Here is a 21,549-nt window from a genome sequence, read left to right on the forward strand (position 1 = left end):
TCACTGAATGTTTTAATAATAAACATTTTAATAATAATAAATAATAATAAACTGTTTGGTAGCTTTTTAGGGTGTTGCATAGGAAAAGTGGGATAGATATATGTTGAAGGAAATATTGGGGAAACAGCAGAGAATAAAAAATGGATCTTGTTTTTGAACTTGGGCGGCAGCAAGTTGCTAGACAGTAACTCTAAACCCTCAAAAAAGGAGGCTTGTGAAGGAAGATGCATTGCATGTTTTTGAGTAAATCAGAACAAATGTCTATTTATAAACTTTCTTCCATTATTCTTGGTGGCTGATGCCTTTGTTCTCTGTGTGGACCTGCCTCGAGAACACACAACACAGACAGAACCTTTTCTTAAAGGTTGCATGCCATTAATTGTTTTTTCTCTTCCTAGACGAGAGATGATTTTCTTGGCCAAGTAGATGTGCCTCTCTGTCAACTGCCGGTTTGTATTTGTTTAAAAGTAATCTTTTGCTCTTCAGTTCAAAATTCCTCTGTGTCTTTTTAGTATCCTTTTCTCTATTTTTTGAAGAGAGAGAGATTGTCCTAGGTAGGTGGTACCTTTGACAGAAAGCATTTGCAGCAGGTAAACTGAACTTGACTACCCTGTGTAACCTGTCTGTCCCCTGTCTCGCCAGAGAGGTACATGCTCTGGTTATCTCCCTCTCGGACCACTGTCCTGACAGACAGGATATCTTAAAAAATGGCTCAGCTCCTGGGTTCAAAAGTAGTGAGGAAGACAGGACATCCCTACTTAGAAAGTGTGTGGGCTAGAGAAGGCAGATATCTTAAAGAGAGACACCTCTGGCAGGGTGGAGCTGTGGCTCAACGTCTTTGCCATTGCGACGAGCATCGACTGTTGCTGCTGTTAAACAGGATGTTCTTTGGAGAAGTGAACACTGCATAAATTGTCTTTTCTCAACTGAGGAAAGCATTGGTATTTTTTGCTTGGGTGAAGAAAAACCTGAAACTGTTGTTTCATTTCAGACAGAGAATCCAACTACTGAGAGACCATATACGTTTAAGGATTTTCTTCTTCATCCAAGGAGGTCAGTAAATACCATACCTGGAAAGCACTGAACATCCTGATCTGCACTGTACATTAGCATGAACGTGTTCTCTCTCATTCTTGGTGGGAATGACCTTTCTTCAGAAAACATGTCCTTCCATTGTCCTGTGGCCAGCCGGCTACCTCTGGGAAACCTACAAGTGCAATAGCAGTCTTGTGTCAACTGGTATTCATAGGGAACCACACACCCATCATGAGTAGCACCAATTGATGGCCTTATCCTCCTCCATGGATGTGATTAACCACTTCTTAGAGCTGTACAAGTTTGGTTGCCGCTGCTGCATCCTGTGGCAATAAAATCCAAGCTTAGCTTTGCAATGTGTGAAGAAGCAGCAGCAATTCCTTTTGTCTGGCCCAAGTCTCCTGTCCAATGAAAGTGAATGGTGAGGCGTTTCAGGACAGACAAAAATAAGGCTTCCTTCACACAGTGCATGGTTAAAATGGACTCCACTGATCCTAGATGGCATGATGGCCATCAACTTGGACTGCTGTACAAGAGGATTAGACAAATTAATGGAGGAGGGATAAGGCTATGTATCAGAAGCAGTATACCTCTGACTATCCATTGTTGGGAATTCTGAGTGGGAGAATGCCATTGCACAGGGTTCCTGGTTGTGGGTTTTTCATAAGCATCTGTGAGAGCTGGCCAGGTAGGCCTTTGGTCTGATCCAGTGGTGAGGGCCATCTTCTGGTGGGCTTCCAGCTGCAGGAATAGGATGAAAGAAATAGGAGGCAGCCTGGTTGGGTAGATGAGGTAATGGCTACTAGTCCAGCATGAGCCAGGCACTATTTATAAATGTTTGCAAGTGTTGGCATTTTAACAGGCTCACAAACTTTTACAATCCCACCCCCCTCTACTGCAGCCATAAATCCAGAGTGAAGGGGCATCTCAGGTTAAAAATGACCTACATACCTAAAAACAATGGATCTGAGGAAGATGGCTCAGAACAGGCAGAAGAGCTAGAGGTGAGTGGTTTGGTCTTTGGTGTGAAATGTGGCCTGATCTGGTATGATGAATTCAGCCGGCACATGCGTTTCAGGTGACTTTAGTCATCAGAATGAATTCAGCCTCTGGCCACATTGAGAAGGGTCCCCACTGAGTATGTGCCACAAGATTAGCACCCGCTGAAATTGGATCAGCAGCAGTTCTTGAATAGAGGTTTCCAAACTACATTCAGATGGTCCGTGGCATGCCTGTGGATTTGCAGTTGAAGGTGGGAGGCAGTTCATCCATTGTGTTAAATATTTATATTGATTTCTGATTGTATTTTTATTGCCTCTTTTATTTATTTTGTTGCATTCCACAAAATAAAATATGTAAGAAATAAAAGAAGCAATAAAAATATAATTTATAAACCATGTAGCATCTATGCTTCTATGAGATTTTTAATTGAGGGGGAAATGAGTATCTGAGTGGCAGACCACCAGAGTTGTTATAAGCCCCATATAACACCCATGTATTTTTATCAGCAATCCTTCATATAATCTGATAATTCATTGTCAGTATCTCATTCAAAACAATTAGGATCCTTCTGACTTCAGTGACGGATCAGAACGTTTGGTGTTTTTACTCCAACAGTAGAAGCATTATAAGAAAATAGACTTTTCTGGTGTCTGTATCTGGTTGGAAGGCATGAGGAATGCCGCATGATGGGAACATGGCCTGTCTTGAGTACTTGGCTGTATGTGCAGAGGCAAGATTCAGGCAGCCATCGCAGTGTTGATGGCGTTGTTCATATGGCTTTCTTAGCCGCCCTTCAACGTAAGGTCCTGGGCAAGTTATAACCACATAAACCATCTGCTCTTGTTGTTTGCAGCCTGGCTGGATTTTATTGGACCAACCTGATGCTTCTTGCCATTTGCGGGAGCCAGAGTCTTCTCTGCCCGCAGGCTGGGAAGAGAGGCAGGATGTCCTTGGCAGGACCTACTTTGTCAACCATGAATCGAGAAGGACACAGTGGAAAAGACCAACTGCTCAGTAAGTCTTACTGCGATCTTAATTCAAAATAGTCTACGATAGGGATGTTACTAAATGCATGTTACTAGAGAAGGCTTGTCTGTGGGAGGTGCTTAGGACTTCTAATCTGTGGATCTGATTCAAAATACTTTTCTGAGATGTGTAGAGGGCCGACCAGCCCATTGCTCTTCCGCTGTAAGCTACAGGCAAAACTGCAAGTAATTTCTCAGATAATTGGGAATGTTGTTGCACTTTGACTCCTGTGAATATTGCATTGTGTTCCTTTGACACTCGTAGGCATGACATAGCTGTGTGTGCAGAGGCCCAGTTATTTCCCACATCAGTCTTTTTAAAAAAATCATTTACTTGTGCTGTAGTACTGTTTATTTCACCAGTATTTCACAATGGTCCTCTGAATCAGTGGGGGTTCTTGACTCTTATTTCCCCAGAAGTCAGCACCAGTAGGCTTCTTTTACAGCTTTGCAATACCCCTTAATGCCTCTTCCTCTTCAGCTGCATCCAGAAAGGAAGGAAGGAAGGAGCCAATGTGGGTCATTGCCCTTCTTGAAGCACTGGAGGAAACACAAAGCAGTCAGCGGGCCTAGAAACTGGGCAGGAGGTGGCACAGGATTATGTCCAAGGAAGAAGCAGGCAGCAGGAATAGAAGCGCAGGCAGAATAGAAAGGAAGGGAAAGATCATGAGAAATACAGTGGTGCCCCGCAAGACGAATGCCTCGCAAGACGAAAAACCCGCTAGACGAAAGGGTTTTCCGTTTTGGAGGTGCTTCGCAAGACGAATTTCCCTATGGGCTTGCTTTGCAAGACAAAAATGTCTTGTGAGTTTTTCCGACTTCCCCCCCCTTTCCCCCCCTTTTTCTAAGCCGCTTATCCGCTAAGCCGCTAAAAGCCGCTAAGCCGCTAATGGGCTTGCTTCGCAAGACGAAAAAACCGCTAGACGAAGAGACTCGCGGAACGGATTATTTTCGTCTTGCGAGGCACCACTGTAGCCTTTATTTTTTTATATATTTTTTTAAATTTTTTATTGATTTTCCAATTTTATCAACACAACACTAAACAATACATACAACAACAGACACACACACAAAAAACATAAATCCTACTTTCTTAACCTCCTTTTCGTAAGCCTCTTTTCTCGGACTTCCCCATACCTTCCCCTTTTTGCATCCTAGTTTCACAATTTTTCAGCAACTCTTTTAGCCAATTAAAATTTAAACTTATTCTCCTTTTCAATATTACATTAAGTCAAAAAGAATAAATATAGCTGTAATTATACATCTTCCTTTCCCTTCACACTTTAACAGTCCTCAATTTTATAGCGATTTTTAAGATATACTTTAAACTTCTTCCAATCTTCCTCCACGGTTTCTTTCGCAAGACGAAAAAACCGCTAGACGAAGAGACTCGCGGAACGGATTCTTTTCGTCTTGCGAGGCACCACTGTAGCCTTTAGCTGTCTTTTTCAGATGGATTGCACTTCTTCTGTCTCACAGTATATTAGAGATGCATATACTTGTAGCGGCAACAGGATAAAAAAAAAAAGAGCCGTTTCAACTCTCCACCGCCTTCTTCACAGATCACAGGGGTCCTTGTGTCTCCCTCCTGAGCTTTAGCAGGGTAGCAGTTCCCAGATGCTAGGAAGGAAGGGTAAGCACCTCAGGCCCCAACTCTGCAGGTGAACAACCGAAGCCTCCCAAGACTCTTCCTGCTCTTCCCTTAGAAGGAAGGTAGTGACTGGGGAGCAGGAACTCCTAAGATGGTCACTTTTTATAGACAGTAAGGTCTCCTTTTTGTCATCTTCGATATCAGCCAGGCATATTTGGTGGGAGTTGAGAATGAAGCTACGTTTATTAAATTTGCTTATAGCTCCCCACTAAAAAGCCCTAAAATGAGTTAGAAGCAGTGACGGCGCCAGGCCATTTTGTGCTCTAGGCAAGCAAAATTTGCACCCCTCCCAATTTTTGTTCTTGTGCTAACTTCAGTTTTCAAAGACAGATGTCTCAGAGAAATGATAAAATTCTTCAAAATATAAAATAAATGTCAAACATTATTATATAACAAAAACTAATCTGTATAAAACCGTGCCCCTCAAAGGTCAGTATTGCGCCCCCCTGAGGTCTGTGCCCTTGGTGGCTGCCTTGTTGGCCTGATGATAGCACTGGCCCCAGTTCCAAGCAAGAAAAAATACAGTAATAAAACTACAAAAACAGATTAAACCCTTTGTCTGGAAGAGACCCGTGTCAGGCCTGAAGCTTGTCATAGCCTCTGGTCATTCAAAACGCTGAAAGCTCTTCCAAATGCCTTATGTTGGTCTGCTTTAAGCTTCTCAGCCAGCTCCATGATTTAATCTTGTGACCTGCCTCGTCTCCCTATGAAAGCAAACCTTTCGTTTACATTGTACCTCTTCAAATATTTGAAGCCTCAGAATCCACCCACCTCCCATGTTCCCTTAAACAACATTTTTGTGCAGGGACAACGGACCCGATGCAGAGACTGGCAACATTCAGCTGGAAGTGCAGCATGCTTTTGCTCGCCGGCATCAAATAACCGAGGAGGTGGAGAATCTGGACCACAGAGAATCTCCTGAGGTGGGAACCTCACTTTTCATAGCTTTCATAGCACCTCTTTACCCTGACTTTTGACACTTGAGATGGATATTTTTAGGGCCCACCTTATTTTTGTAATTGTAAGTTGTTTTAAAGTGTTTTAAATATTGAGTAAAAACAAAACAAATTCCTTCCAGTAGCACCTTAAAGACCAACTAAGTCAGTTCTTGAGCTTTCGTGTGCATGCACACTTCTTCAGATACACTGAAACAGAAGTTTCCAGACCCTTCTATATAGTGAGAAGGTGGGGAGGGGTATTACTCAGAAGGGTGGTGGGAATGGGTGATTGGCAGATAGCTATGATGAGCCTGTTGATGACTCTTAACGACTGCAATAGGTCTTACAGGAAAAAGCAAGGGGTGAAAAGGTGAAAAATGGCTTTGTCATGTATAATGAGATAAGAATCCAAGGTCTTTGTTCAGACCAGGTTTCTCCATGGTTTTAAGTTTGGTGATAAGTTGTAATTCAGCAGCTTCTCTTTCCAGTCTATTTCTGAAATTCCTTTGTAGTAAAACAGCTACTTTGAGATCTTGTATAGAATGTCCTGGGAGATTGAAGTGTTCTCCTACTGGTTTCTCTGTCTTGTGATTCCTGATGTCCGATTTATGTCCGTTTATTCTTTGGCGTAAGGTCTGGCCTGTTTGTCCAATATAGAGAGCTGAAGGACACTGTTGGCATTTGATGGCATACACAATGTATCTGTAACTTAAATATTGTATCTGTAACTTAACTATCTGTAACTTAAATATTGAGTCTTAATGTTATAATCTGCTTTGGGACCTTAGAATGAAAATCAGTTAAATAATAATTGTTGTCACCTGTCTGTCTCGAGAGACAGTGGAAGAGTATGTCAAAGTCAAACCGTTGGAGTTCCAGCACCAGCTGTGGCTGCAGAGACCGATTTGGGAGAGACATGTTTTGTTGCAGCTGGGGCAGAGGAAGGCGTCTGGTGGTGCTGCTGCAGATGCCCCATGTTGTTTCTTCTGCCTGTGCTCCTCCCAGCAGTCATTCTTCCTCTAGTCACAGCCATGGGTAGACCTGACTGTCTGTCTCCAGGCACTGTGGTCATCTGTGAGGGATTCCCACACAGCGGCGATAAAGTGATGGTGATGATGATAGTGACATTAAAATTCTGATGAAATATTTAACGTTTCTTAGAGTTGGGAGATCATCACAGAAGATGAAGCAACTATGTACAGCAACCAGACTCCCCAAGTCACTGTGCAACACAATTCTGAGGCAGAGAACAGCCTTACAGAAGAACTGAGCACAGAGCTTACGACCTCTGGGAGTTCCACTGCTGCCCAAGCAGCTTCCTGCACTGTAAGCGTGATGATAAATCAAACATTGCATGCTTTAAGCAGCAGGGTCTGCCCCTGAAAACACCCTCTCCCAACAGCTAACTTGTTCAAAGGGTAGCCTAGTTCCATCTCCTGGTTTCTGGTGTATTGGGTAAGCATAGTAGGGTATGCATGTACCAGGGATTGTCACCTCTGCATGTGCTGCTCATCACAACAGTAACTGTAGAACTAAAAAGCCTTTCCTCTCTTGTCTTTCAAGAGTGATTTAAGCAGAAGTAACCCTCAGTCGTACCAAGCTGAAGAACAACCAGCTCTTCCTGTTGTAAGTTAAGCTCTGAATTATCCTGCCTGATTGACTCTTTTCACTGCATGTGACCAAGTCGCATGTGCTCCGTCCGTGTTACTGCAATCCTTTCACTACGACCTAAAGCATTGGGAGAATATATTGGAATAGTGTTTAAGGGTTTCCTGTGCTGATTCAAGATCACCAAAGAATAGGAAAACAGATAGGAGAGAAGAACTAGTTTGGAGGGTGATTAGCTTAGCAAAGTGGTGGTGAACGGAGGGGAAATGAGCAGTTAATCTGAAAACAAGTAGAACTCCCTTCAAACAGCACACTGTTGGTGTTTGGAATTCACTCCTTGCTTCCAAAATGGAGCTAGGCAAACTTATGGATGATCAGAATACTGCTGACTGACTGGGATGGCACCTGCAACTTCTTTCTGTTGGTCAAATTTATTGCCAGTGGCTGATGTTGCTTTATATTAGTTTACCACCTCTGGACTTGCTCACAGATGGAGTAGGAGACTGCCTAGTGGGTGGTGGAGGTTGACTGTATTGATAACTGCCTAACACAGCAGTTAACTTAGTTGGCATGTACATTCCTTTCAGTTGCCAACTTGCTTCCTAAAATATTTAAATCTTTGTTCTGTGATGTGTCTGAGCCCTGAAAAAAACACCCCACAAGTAGCCTTTGCCAGCTAATTCTATCTTCTTTTAGTTACTGCCTACTTCATCTGGACTGCCTCCAGGCTGGGAAGTAAGGAAAGATGACAAAGGAAGGCCGTATTATATAGACCACAATTCCCAGACTACCACCTGGAAGAAGCCAGCTGTACAGGTACCTTCCCCCCCCACCCCATAGTCATCTGATCTAGAATTAAGATTGCTGCATGGGGTTTGGCCAAGTCACTAAAACGTACAGCAATCAGTTCCTGCTTATTCAAGCTTTCCTTGCAAGTCTCATTGGATAAGAAAACATGGACCTTGTAGTCTTTCAGTCTTCTGGAATGCCCAACTCCCATCAGCCCAGCATGGACATTAGTCTGGGATGATGGAAATTGCAGTCTGATCTTTAGAGAGCCACAGGTCCCTTGTCCCTGTTCAGATAAACATTGCAACAAACTCCACTATCCCTGATGGTGTGCATGTCACTACAGAGTTTGCTTGTATCAACATGTATTTGGATGATAGCATTGGAAATTGCATTAAGGAGCTGACAGAGTTTGTCTCATCCTGTTTCCTATTGGGGCACCTCGAAACCAGTGAATCATGTTTCTGTGAGATCTGTGAAGAATTGGTTGTCATCCTTTTGTTCCATTTGCTCGTCCCCTGAGCACAACCTGCCATTTTCTTCCAGCAGCCCAAATGATGCAAGCATGGGTCCCATGCCGAGGGCACTTCAGTACATGCAAGAGTTTACCTGAGCGTCTGTAATTGGAATGCACACATTGGGCTTAAAAAAAGAAAATGCAGGGGTCTTGTGCAAGATCTTTATCAGAATTTCAGTATAGCTACAGTCCTGCACAAGACCTCTGATTAATTAAGATAAACTAACAAGTAGGAATAGATATTGTCCTCCCGCATCAAAAGCACAACTGTTACTATTATTTATTTATTTATTTAAATAATATTTATTAAAGTTTTAAATGTTACAAAAAGAAAAAGACATAATTCCAAGTTAAACAAAAACATAACAACACATCACAGTAAAAAAAGAAGAGAATAGAAAAAAAATAAAAAACAGAAAAATAGAAACAATTAAAGAAACACAACGAACCTTCCCATAACTTACCTTTCATTTACTTGTTTCCTTGACCTCCTCGCACCTCCCTTTTTTTGTATTCTAGTTCGGTTAGCTTTTCAGCAAATCCTTTCCATCTTTCCCAATTTTTATCCTATAATTTATCTTAATATAATGTACCTTTACCTTTCCTCCTTTCATCCATTAACAATCTATTTTTACTTAATCCTTTATAATATTTCCGCTAAAGCCACATAACTTCATTCCAGCCTCCTTCTAACATTCCTTAATTTTACAATGTTTCTGTAAATAAACTTTAAATTTCTTCCAATCTTCTTCCACTGACTCTTCTCCCTTATTATTATTATTTATTAAACCTATTGTCACTTGGAGGTCTCCAAGTGATTTACAGCAACATATATGCATATTAGATATATATACACACAAAAAACCGTAAGGGGGAGAAAGTGGATGGATCATGTCATACACCAATATATCATCTAACCTAACATTTATTTTTTTAAAAAACAAAAACAACATGCCTGCCATATAAATTACAAACAACATTAACCATACTCAAAAAATAAACAGAGTTTACTGACACCCACTAATTAGTAGATAAACAACCATTTAGTGAAATATAACTGGGGACTTTATCACTCTTGTGCAAACCGTATGTGCAAATCAGGAAAAGAACACTCTTAAGCCAAACCTCAGTAATAATTTTAAAACAAATAATTTGAAATTGTCCCCCATTAAAAACAACCAGCCTGTATTCTGTCAATTGTAAAACATGATAACTGAGACTGGTAACATTCCCTCTTGTGTAATCCATCTCATAGACTCGGGCTTGAGGCGTTGAGCAAGGTCTTCCCTGCTTGCCCGCGCATTTCACTCTACTTGCATTCTCAATTTTCCATCAGATCGGGGTGGATGTGGGTCAGCCGGCCACGGCTCCACATTGTTCCTCCAGACAACAGTTGGCATCAGATGACTCACCGCAGCAGCCTTCGTTCCAGAAACCTCCAGAAGCTGATCTAGGACTTCTCCCAAAAGGCTGGGAAGTTCGTAACGCTCCAAATGGGAGGCCTTTCTTTATTGACCACAATACCAAAACAACAACGTGGGTAGGTAGCCTCTGGATTTAATGCTGCTGTGTATTTTTAATATTGAGGAGACAGAAGGTGGGTGGGGTGAAAGGACAATTCTTTAAAGAGCAATGCAAGGTCCTTACACCTGCGAGAGTGTTTGGCTTGCTGATTGACCTTTGCTGAACTGCAGACACTTCCCAGCAGTATCACGTGAAAGAGGAGGAATCTGTGACTTTCTCTGAGGAAGGGAAGGCCCGGCTTGTCCCCTTGAAAGGCTCCCTCTGAGCTTGGTTTCCATGTGATCTGCCTCAAACAAGGCACTGACTTGCTAGCAGGTCCTGCTGTTGAGCACCTTCCCTTCCTGATTCCTTGCTGTGTTACTTATCCTGCTAACTGCTTCAGTTGTACCCTAGTAGCCATTTATTTGTTTTGATTATAAAAACCAAAAACAGTAAAGTAACAAGAAAATCCACTGGCTGCAAAGAAAACAGAGTTGAGAACAAGCCTGTTTCCATAAAGCAAAGCTGAGCCAGAGCTATATCTCTCCTCCCCACCCGACCCCAATCCAGGCACTGGTCTCAAACCCCAGCATGGCGTGTCAGTTTCTCTTTCTGGAGAACATTCTGTCATTGCCTGGAGGGAAGCTGCTAACAAAAGGAGCAGTTGCCCCAAGAAAGCAGAATTCGCTTTTGAAAGAAATGGGGAGCAGATAGAGCTGCTTTAATTTGTCAGATTTGCTGACTGAAAGCGGCAGTTCTAAGCACATTTTCCAGGGATTAAGTCCCGTTGAACCATGATTTCGCCCATGGAGAGAGGCATGGCTGGATTTCTATGGGGAAATCTTCCTCTCTGTGAAGTGTCACATGGATCTGCTGTTTGAATTCTGCCTCCAGCTGCTTGAGGGAAAGTAGAGTTCAGTGGCTTCCCTTGTGTGGAGGCCTTCCTTTAGCAGCCAGCCAGGAGTCTTAAATGTCTGTGGCTAAAACAGTAGCTTAACAGTGTTTTTTCCCTTGTCAAAGGATGACCCCAGATTGAGAATTCCTGCTCAAATGAGAAGAAGGACCTCTTTGGACCCTGCAGACCTTAGCCCTTTACCGGTAAGTATCTGCCTCTTGGCCTTTTAAATACTTTACATCCCTCAGATTACCATTAAGCACAAACATTCAAAACGCTGCTGCTGTTTAAATCTGTGGAACCATGCCAGCACCCCCATCATTTAGCATCCTGCCAACGGGTACTTATGGTTTTCTCTCTTTCCTTTAGCCTGGCTGGGAAGAACGAATACATACAGATGGAAGAACATTCTACATAAACCACAGTATGTAGAAGTTATAGCACGACTCTCTCTTATAAGATATAATATGACTCTCCCTTATTGCTCAGCCTTATTGCAACTAATACATATGTGTGCTTGCAGATACCAAGAAAACTCAGTGGGAAGACCCTCGCTTGCAGAATGTCGCAATAGCTGGACCAGTAAGACTCCCTAGATTACTTTAAAATCAGTTGTAGCAGCTAGCCAAGTATTTGCATCTTCTGTTCACCCCAGGGCACCTTCACCTCAGAAGTTTTTAAGTCAGGTGCAGGTTCAATATTTATCCTTCTGAGCAGTTGGCAAACTGTATGGTAGAAATAAGAGGATACAAAATGGTTCAAATGCATTGGTGCAGTTATTTTGAATGTGAGAAGTGACTGAAATGGGGCCAGGAATTGAATTAGTGGTGGGAGGCAATGGTGTTGAAATTCACAGGCAGGAGGTGGGGGCAGTGCTTGTGAAGATGAACATATCCTAGAGCCCAGTGATGTTCATCTGTCTATTGTTTTACTATTGTATATGTTTCAAACTGATTTTATCAGATATTGTATGTGGCCTTGGGGAAATTTGGCAAGGTGGCTAGTAAACATTAAGTGAGCTAAAGTACCGGTAACTCTTCCCCCAGGGCTCTTTGAGCCAATCCAGCATTCCAAACACCAGCTGGTAATGATGGTTTTGCAAGGGGAGTGCCTTGAAGGGCCCCCTCTCCATTGCTTCTACCAGGAAAATAAAAGGCCTGGGGTGAAGAGAGGTACTTGATTCCTGGCATGGGTTCCTGGTACCATCTAACTTTGGAATTGACTTGGAAATCGTGTGTTTTTCAGATTTCTTTCTTTCTTTCTTTCTTTCTTTTGGAAAAGCTTGTCTAAACTGAGATGGTGGGAGGGGTGAAAAGTGGTTTCACCCATCTCTATAGTGACAGTTGTGTTTGAGAAGAATTCTTGAGACTCCCCTCATCACAACTGAGCCATAAGATTGAACCTAGTTTTATGCATCTGAATCCCCAAATCTTCATTTTATGCTTTCATACTGTTTCATTGATTTTGGGTTGTCCTTTTCTTTTAAGGGATAGGGGATTTATATTGTACATAGTGTACACCACTTAGAGATATTTTGAAACATTAAGCAGTTTAGAAATGCTTTTAAATAAAGTGCAAGGCTCTCAAACTGATCTCCAGCCACAGCTCAGTTGCATCCCTGAGATAAGTAGGTAGAGTGAACTCAGGCCCCTTTTGGCAGGCTCTGTGGAAACTATTTACTAAAGGTGGTATCTGAACCATTTTGGATCCGTTGTGGGATCTGTTCCTGTTCATTATTTCCCCCCAGACAAAATAGAAAAAGCTAAGGAGATTTACTAAAGGGGCTGATTTTATGTTTGTAAGGGATAAGTGATCAATGCTGGCTTGCAGAAAATGAGAATTTTTTGTTGGAATAAATTTATATTAATACCTTGGTTTACAAACTTAATCCGTTCCGGAAGTCTGTTCTTAAACCAAAGTGTTCTTAAACCAAGGCGTGCTTTCCCATAGCAGCGGGGGACTCAATTTACAAATGGAACACACTCAACAGGAAGTGAAACATGTTCTTATTCCAAGGCAAAGTTCACAAACCAAAACACCTACTTCCGGGTTTGCAGCATTCTTAACCCAAGTTGTTCATAAACTTTGGGTAGTACTGTAGACAAGGATTGCAAAACAAGTGTGTGGTATAACTGAAAGATGCTCTAGTTACCGTATTTTTCGCCCTATAAGACGCACTTTTCCCCCTCCAAAAATGAAGGGGAAATGTGTGTGCGTCCTATGTGGCAAATGCAGGCTTTCCCTGAAGCCTGGAGAGCGAGGGGGGTCGGTGCGCACCGACCCCTCTCGCTCTCCAGGCTTCAGGAAGCTATCCACTAGCCATGGGAGACCCAGCTCTCCCAAGGCTAGCGGAGACCTTGCTGGCACCCAGAAGCTTGGGGCGCGCTGAGCTCCACTCGCCCCAAGCTTCGGGATTAGCGCAGCACTCCGCTAGCCGTGGGAGAGCCGCGTGGCTCTCCCACGGCTAGCGGAGACCTTGCCGGCACCCAGAAGCTTGGGGCGCGCTGAGCTCCGCTCGCCCCAAGCTTCGGGATTAGCACAGCGCTCCACTAGCCGTGGGAGAGCCGCGCGGCTCTCCCACAGCTAGCGGAGACCTTGCCAGCACCCAGAAGCTTGGGGCGTGCTTCGGGCTTAGCTCAGCACACCTGGGGGGCTTAGCTTCGGGCTTCGGGCTTAGCTCAGCACACCTGGGGGGGAAATAAAATTTTTTTCCTTGATTTCCCCCCCAAAAAACTAGGTGCGTCCTATGGGCCGGTGCGTCCTATGGGGCGAAAAATACGGTACCTCCTGAGTGTCCTCCCACTCCAAATTCTGTCACAAAACTGTAATCCCCTGGCCTAAGGCAGAAACTTTCATGCATCAACAAATATTTGCCCCAATGAAATGTGATGTTGGATACTTGGACATCTTACGTTCTTCTACCCTTCCCCCTTCTTCTTCAAAGGCTGTGCCTTATTCCAGAGACTATAAAAGAAAGTATGAATTCTTCAGAAAGAAGTTAAAAAAGCAAGTAAGTTATGAGTCTAGTAACTTCAAAGTGAATATGTTTCCAGAATGTGTGCTGCTTCTCCTGTCTTCTTCTCTTGCAATGAGTGCAAAGATCAGCAGTGTATCACCTCTCCCCCCCCCCCGACTACGATTAGTGATCTTCCCCTGCCCCCTGGGCTATGACAATGTTACATGATGTACCACTGAACAAACAAGTGGAATGACCAGTGTACAGACTACTTTAAATAGTCACTTGGCACAGAAGTACAGTTGCACACGCATGCCCACCTTGTTACCTATACATAAGAAAAACCCTGCTGGGTCAGAGCAAAGGGTACCCAGGGCCCATCAAGTCCAGCATCCTGTTCCCACATCGGCCCATTACAGAATGCCCACAAGCATGAGTTGAGTGCACCAGCAATGCTCTCCCCATTTTTGATCCCCAGCAACGGGTATGCAACCAGCCGTCCCTCTTAGTTTTTATTGGTCATGAAGGGCAGAGGACAAGGGGTCTGGCAGTTCCTCCACTGTGAGATGTGAAGTTACAGGGAACCAGGCAGAGGGTCTTCTCAGAAGTGGCACCCACCCTGTGGAACACCCCCCCCCCACGGTCAGATGTCGAACAGATAAATAACTACCGTATTTTTCGCCCTATAGGACGCACTTTTTCCCCTCCAAAAATGAAGGGGAAATCTGGGTGGGTCCTATGGGGCGAATGCAAGCTTTCGCTGAAGGAGAGCGAGAGGGGTCGGTGCGCACTGACCCCTCTCACTCTCCAGGCTTCAGGAACACATCCGCAGCCTAGGCAGCCCTGCGGGAATTCCCGCAGGGCTCCCCACACTGCGGATAGCAGCCTGCCGCCCGGCGCAAGACAGCCCTGAAGCAGAGCGCCCCGCCCGCCGGGCAAACATCCGCAGCGTGTTGGAGCCCTGCAGAAGTTCCCCACAGAGCTCCCCACGCTGCGGATAGCAGCCTGCCGCCTGGCGTGCGAGGCGCCCTGAAGCAGAGTGCCTCGCGTGCCAGACAGACATCAGCCAGCCCCGCAAGCTCGCGGGACAGCAAGGAGGCGCAGCGCCGCCATCCCGCTGTTCCTCGACCTGGTTTGGTTTCCCCGACCTGGTTTTTGGGGGGAAATAAAGGAAATTTTTTCCCCTTTATTCCCCCCCCCCAAACTAGGTGCGTCCTATGGGACGGAGCGTCTTATGGGACGAAAAATACAGTATATGACTTTTAGAAGACATCTGAAGGCTGCCCTGCACAGGGAAGTTTTTAATGGTTGGTGTTTTATTGTGTTTTTTAGATTTTGTTTGGAGCCATCCAGTGTGGCTGGGGCACCCCAGTTAGATGGGTTGCATATATATATATAATAATACTATATAGTACATGTGGTCACCTGCGCCAATCTGAGCACCTTGTCCATGCCCCCAAGCAATACTAACTGAAACTCATCCAAACCTTATCCTCTGTGAATTCATCTAATCCTGTCACCTGCCCTGTGATCCTCATAGGAAGGGCAATATATAGATTTAATTAAAAAAAAACATAGTCGTCTTTCAGAGCCATCCAAGTTGGTGGCCATCTTGTGGGAGTGAATTCATTAGCTATGTGCTGTATGAAAAAATAACTTTAAAAAAGGTATACTACTTAAGCGTAGTCTTTGTAAGCTTGGAACATTAACAGTCTAGGCTGATATTTGTTAGGGCACATAACTTCAAATGCTCCGTGTTTAATTGAAGAGTATTCTTCAGTCTTCATTGATCAAACTTCTTGCCAAAAGTGCAGGGCCCTGTTTAAGTATCCTCCCTTCATTTTGCTTGACAGACTACTCTAACAATCAGTTACCGTGTTTCTCTTCAGGGTGATATTCCAAGTAAGTTTGAAATGAAACTTCACCGTGCCACAATTTTCGAAGACTCCTACAGAAGAATTAGTGCTGTAAAGAAGCCAGAGTATCTCAAAGCCAGGCTATGGATTGAATTTGATGGTGAAAAGGGTTTGGACTATGGAGGGGTCGCCAGGGAGTGGTTCTTCTTCATCTCCAAGGAAATGTTTAACCCATACTACGGATTGTTTGAATATTCTGCCACGTAAGTAAGACACCTACTGTGGCCAAGATTCTGCCATTTTTCTGCGGGTGTGAAATGTTGAACAGCTTAAACAACAAATTAGCCAGCCTGCCATCCAGATACTTCATACCTCATTTGAAGTTCTCCTATGTTAGCTGTGTGTGTGTGCATAGAGGGAGCACTAAGTTTCTTCTCTTGGCTAAACTTGGCTACTCTAAGGCTCCTCTTTGCCCATTTCTTCGAGAATGGCAGTTCTACAATTTGAGTCTTATCTTAAGAACCAAATTTAACCTTGAGCCAAACTCCAGGAGGAGGAGGTGAAGGAAGCAGCCCTTCTGCCACTCATCTTTGCACTTCTACCTGGGAGAGGCCCAGTGGGATGAGGCAAGTGCTAGACTGGATGGATGGCAAATTCTGACTTCCTGGGGAGGGGCAATAGCTCAGTGGCAGAGAGTCTGCTCTGGGTGCTCCAGGTTGGTTGAACTGCAGCTTCAGTGCTCAGTATCTCTAGGTAGAGTTGGGAAAAGACTTTAGGGAGCCATTGCTGGTCCACATAGTCAAAGCTGATCCTGATGGACCAATGGCCTGATCCCCATAGGGCAGCTTCTGAGATGTTTGAGCAAATGTCTACTGCTTGTATATGGAGCACATGGCCTCTACTTCCCTTGCAGGGATAACTATACTCTCCAGATTAATCCAAACTCCGGCATGTGCAATGAAGACCACCTTTCATACTTCAAGTTCATCGGCCGTGTGGCAGGGATGGCCGTCTACCATGGGAAGCTCTTAGATGGTTTGTACTTGACATTACAGAGGCTGCTTCTTGGCCGCTATTATTAGCACTGTGCTCCATAACATTTCTTTGCGACCAAGCTCTTCCTCTTTGTCTCTTGCAGGATTCTTTATTCGCCCTTTTTACAAAATGATGCTTCAAAAGCCAATAATTCTTCATGATATGGAATCTGTGGTATGTAATGTTTACCCCAAGCTGCTGTTGTTGCTTCACATTTTTATGGTGAATTAAATTGGTGCACATTCTTACCCATTATTTACATTTGTTAACACCTTCCACCCAAAGGACAGTTTATGTTGCTGGTCTTAATCACTCATCCCTGTCATGTTCACTCTAGGACAGTGAGTACTACAGTTCTCTGAGGTGGATTCTTGAAAACGATCCCAAGGAACTGGACCTCCGGTTCACAGTTGATGAAGAACTTTTTGGGCAGGTTTGTAGCCATGCAGGGCTTAAATTAGAACACTCAAAAGGAACAGGATGCCTTATGGTTGCTTCAGTCTTACCTTGTCTAATATTGATTTATGCTTTTTTGGTAATGAAACAGTAAGTTGATAAGTGAGTTGAATTAGAGTTTTTACCTGGTCGTCTCAATATTTGTGGTCATCTACAAAATAAGTTTAAATTGCAGTGAAGCATACATGCATGGCAACAAGCAAAACACTGCCACAAGCCTGTGACCACAAAAAATTTAATCTCTTGAAACAGATGTAGGTACCATGTCTAGTTTTTCAGAGTAGCAAATGGTCTTTTGTCATCTGACCAGGAGAGTGTTGCTCTAGCACCCTCAGAAATCTGCTGGGACAATTTTGTGAGACACTTTAGGGACAAAACACTCAGATACAGACAGAATTAGACGCCATGGTTAGAGCAAGTCTCCCATGGAGATGCCCAGAGCCCTATCTGTGCTGGACCAGTTTCAATTATTGTGGTCTTAAGATGTGGATAAGCAGCTCATGGAAGAGCAGTCAACCACCTGCCTGTGCTCCTGGTGTAAATACACTGATTTGATTTTGAATTGTATCATTGTTTCATTGTAACTCGCCCTGGGACCCTGTGGTGAAGGGCCTGTAAGAAACCTCACAAATAAATGGAGAGATCCTGAAGATCCGCCAGCAAGCCCTGCAGCTGGTAATAGCAAGCATTGCTGTATCTCATCACTCACTTCAGGTGACCAGCAAAGAGGAGGTCTGTGTTTATGGAGGGAGGAGGAGGAGATTTTGCCTTACTCCTTATGTAGTGCTCAGTTTGCTTTGGTCCTCTTGTCTTTAGACTCATCAACATGAATTGAAACCTGGAGGGTCAGATGTGGTGGTCACAAATAAGAACAAGCAAGAGTACATTTAGTAAGTAACAGACTGCAGAACTGACACCACCCCACCCCTTGTGTGTGCATTTTCCAGTGGCAACTGTTCGCCATAAACTCTTTGTTCAATTTCCAATCTTCTCTATCTTAAAGCTAATGCTATGAAGAATCTGTAAAAACCTTTTAAATGTAGCGGTCATGTTGGTGTTTAAAACTCAATTCTTCCTTCCACTTTACAGTCTTGTAATACAGTGGAGATTTGTGAACAGGATCAGGAAACAAATGGCTGCCTTCAAAGAGGTACCGTCATTTGCAGATACTCTTTGTGTTCTAATGTTGTCAATAGTCTCTTTCAATATTGATTTCAGTCCATTAATTTTTTACCTGTGAGCTATTGAATTTTTACCTTGCTCTTTACCTAGAGTGGCTTGCATTATTATTTTTAAAGCCATAAAGCTGTGTGAGCACAGCATGAAACCCCAAAAGAGAATGTGGAAAACTTAGATTCTCTCTCCCCCCTCTTAACTCCAGCCGTAAACTCCAGGATAAAATAGGAATCTGTCCTAAATGTCTTCCAAAATGGAATGGGACCGAGGTGCAGCAAAGCTTCTTTGAGGGGGGTTCCATAATTGTGGGGTTATGGCTACAAACACATCGCCATTCCAGTAGTCCAGCTTGCCTTATGCTTCTTCTGTATTCTAGGGTTTTTTTGAACTAATACCACAAGATCTCATCACAATCTTCGATGAAAATGAGTTGGAGGTAAGCTTTCTTCTGCTTCTTTCAAAACCTGTTTCCTTTGGGGAGTTTGTGTGTTGATATTTTCTGAGATAATGTTTTCTCTCTCTCTCTCTCTCTCTTTTCAGTTACTGATGTGTGGCCTGGGAGATGTAGATGTGAATGACTGGAGGGAACACACAAAGTACAAAAATGGCTACAGTGCAAATCACATAGTTATTCAATGGTTTTGGAAGGTAACCAAAATGGTGATTTCATTCTTCTAGCAGGAACGTTTTAAGCAAATGTTAGGCCAGAATTGCGTGAGAGTGTTTGTGTCCTGCTACAAGTAGCAAAGAGTACATAGGGTGCTCTTCTTCCATGGTTGTACTAAAGATGGATGGAACTCAACTTAAAACAATGGCACTGTTTAACCACCCATCACTGATCCTGGCAACCTCCTAAGTTAACAACAAATGCTTCTTCTGTGAGTGGAAGCAAAAAAACAAACAAAACAAAACAAAAAACTCCACCTGGAATGAAACCAAGCTAATTTTCTCTGAGCAGACACTTAATAAACAAGCCACAATGACCAGATTGAACAACAATGAACATGTGTGATGGTTGGTCATAAGGTTAGCATTTCAGTAAGTCTTTGTAACTCTTCCTAGGCTGTGCTGATGATGGACTCTGAAAAAAGAATCCGACTCCTTCAGTTTGTGACGGGCACATCCCGCGTACCTATGAATGGATTTGCTGAATTATACGGTATGCACTTGCAGGGAAGTAACAGTTACAATAGCAAGGCATTTCCACGGGCATTCTAGAGCAAATTCTTCACACGCTGAGTCATCCTTCACAACCTCATATTACAAATGGTCAATATTATCCCCGTATCACAGATGGGTGTGTCTGTGTGTGAAGCTGAGGTGGTGGTGGCCTCTTTGTGAGTTTATGGCCTGAGGTGGGCTTTTAAGTTATTGCCTTCAAAATCTCATTGGGGTAAAATAACACCCTAAAAATAAGGGACGCGGGTGGTGCTGTGAGTTAAACCGCAGAGCCTAGGACTTGCTGATCAGAAGGTCAGCGGTTCGAATCCCCGTGACGGGGTGAGCTCCCATTGCTCGGTCCCTGCTCCTGCCAACCTAGCAGTTCGAAAGCACATCAAAGTGCAAGTAGATAAATAGGTACCACTCCGGCGGGAAAGTAAATGGCGTTTCTGTGCGCTGCTCTGGTTCTCCAGAAGCGGCTTAGTCATGCTGGCCACATGACCCGGAAGCTGTACGCTGGCTCCCTCGGCCAATAAAGCGAGATGAGCAACCCCAGAGTCGGCCATGACTGGACCTAAGGGTCAGGGGTCCCTTTACCTTAACACCCTAAAAAGAGATGGTGTGCCTGTCCCAGTATCATGTGTAAGGAAGATAAATGCAGGGGCAACTTGTAGAGGGATTTGTGGGGTGTGGGTGGGTTCCTGCACTTTCTACCTGCCAGAGCAGGTGGGCCAGTTGGCATGGGCAGACTCCAAGTCCTCCTGGTAGAGGCAAAGGGGGCAAATCTTTGGTAAAGATTATTGATATTGCAAGGAGAATCAAGGGGGGGGGGGAGTCCTTTAGCACAGGATGTTAATCTTTTAAAGAAGAGTCAAAAAGATTAATACAGAAATATAGATAAGTAAATGCAGAAACGGGGCCTACATTTCCCATCTGGCCTGGGCCTATTGCCAGCTTTGCCTGGCCCTTGTTCTCCATTCGACTTGGGAGGACATCCAGCAAAGGATTACTTATCCTCTACCCAATGGACCTTGCAGGATGTCCTCCCAAGTCCAATGGAGAACAAGGCCCATGCAAAGCTGGCAATAGGCCCAGGCCAGATGGGAAATGTAGGCCCCATTTCTGCCCCATTTCTGTAAAGCTGATAATAGCACATGTGGTCCCTTGCATGTGCCCTTCCTGTCTACCCTCCCCTACACACACACACACACACACACACACACACACACACACACACCTCTCCAGTGTGGGGTTGGGGAGATGCAGCTGATGAAATCACCAGCTCTTGTTTATCCCCAGTAACTAGAATTAATTTAATAACTAATGGGAAGATGTATTGACTTGTTTGCGCTGCAATTACCCAAATAGGAGCCCTCCGTCCTGCTCCCTCAAAGCTGAGTTGTGGGACCAACTTAGTCTGCATATTCTTGGAAAATAACTTCTTAAATATCATGATTCACTACTTCTGTTAATGGCTGCACAAGGTGCCATGAACCCATTTGGGAGGGTCACCAAGTCTAGAAGCACTTTGGAATCAGCACATGACATTGAGCTGCTTCTTTTCTGTTCAAGCATCCTCATCACGTTCATTATGTCAGGAACCCATTACCACGCTCCCGCAAGGTAGACTTTTGACCTTGTGTTGCAGATGAGGATGGGTTTGCCACAGGGCAGAGGTAAGGTCTTCTCCACTGGACCACCTTAATTCACAAGTCAGTCTTGGCCCCTACCCTGCTGTAGCTGGATTAGTTTCTTTTTCCCATAGTTTGCATGTTCCACTTCCATAAATGAGAGCTGCCTGTAGCCAAGACATACACTGTGACCAGGTGAGGATCTAAAATCATTAGGCTTGCTGTGTATGTTCCTTGCAGGTTCAAATGGACCACAGTTGTTCACCATTGAGTACTGGGGCAGCCCTGACAAACTGCCGAGAGCTCATACTTGGT

At 44.0% G+C, this 21,549-nt stretch overlaps 1 protein-coding gene across 2 annotated transcripts in view; it reads left to right on the plus strand.

Moving 5' to 3' along the window:
- Positions 1-21,549, plus strand: part of NEDD4 (NEDD4 E3 ubiquitin protein ligase) — a 46,278-nt gene that overhangs the window by 22,726 nt on the left and 2,003 nt on the right. For both annotated transcript variants that reach the window (XM_081838741.1, XM_081838740.1), the window contains 23 exons: positions 399-449; positions 992-1,053; positions 1,937-2,039; positions 2,891-3,051; positions 5,519-5,636; positions 6,813-6,977; positions 7,215-7,277; positions 7,956-8,075; positions 9,902-10,105; positions 11,089-11,166; positions 11,333-11,387; positions 11,487-11,545; positions 13,908-13,973; positions 15,809-16,038; positions 16,689-16,810; positions 16,914-16,984; positions 17,148-17,243; positions 18,083-18,156; positions 18,356-18,416; positions 18,819-18,878; positions 18,983-19,090; positions 19,505-19,601; positions 21,475-21,547. In XM_081838741.1, the coding sequence (XP_081694867.1) occupies positions 399-449; positions 992-1,053; positions 1,937-2,039; positions 2,891-3,051; positions 5,519-5,636; positions 6,813-6,977; positions 7,215-7,277; positions 7,956-8,075; positions 9,902-10,105; positions 11,089-11,166; positions 11,333-11,387; positions 11,487-11,545; positions 13,908-13,973; positions 15,809-16,038; positions 16,689-16,810; positions 16,914-16,984; positions 17,148-17,243; positions 18,083-18,156; positions 18,356-18,416; positions 18,819-18,878; positions 18,983-19,090; positions 19,505-19,601; positions 21,475-21,547 (2,297 nt within the window). The remainder of the gene's footprint in view (positions 1-398; positions 450-991; positions 1,054-1,936; positions 2,040-2,890; positions 3,052-5,518; positions 5,637-6,812; positions 6,978-7,214; positions 7,278-7,955; positions 8,076-9,901; positions 10,106-11,088; positions 11,167-11,332; positions 11,388-11,486; positions 11,546-13,907; positions 13,974-15,808; positions 16,039-16,688; positions 16,811-16,913; positions 16,985-17,147; positions 17,244-18,082; positions 18,157-18,355; positions 18,417-18,818; positions 18,879-18,982; positions 19,091-19,504; positions 19,602-21,474; positions 21,548-21,549) is intronic.

The sequence above is a fragment of the Podarcis erhardii genome, assembly GCF_964252035.2.
Source record: "Podarcis erhardii genome assembly, chromosome: 14".
Lineage (NCBI taxonomy): Eukaryota > Metazoa > Chordata > Lepidosauria > Squamata > Lacertidae > Podarcis > Podarcis erhardii.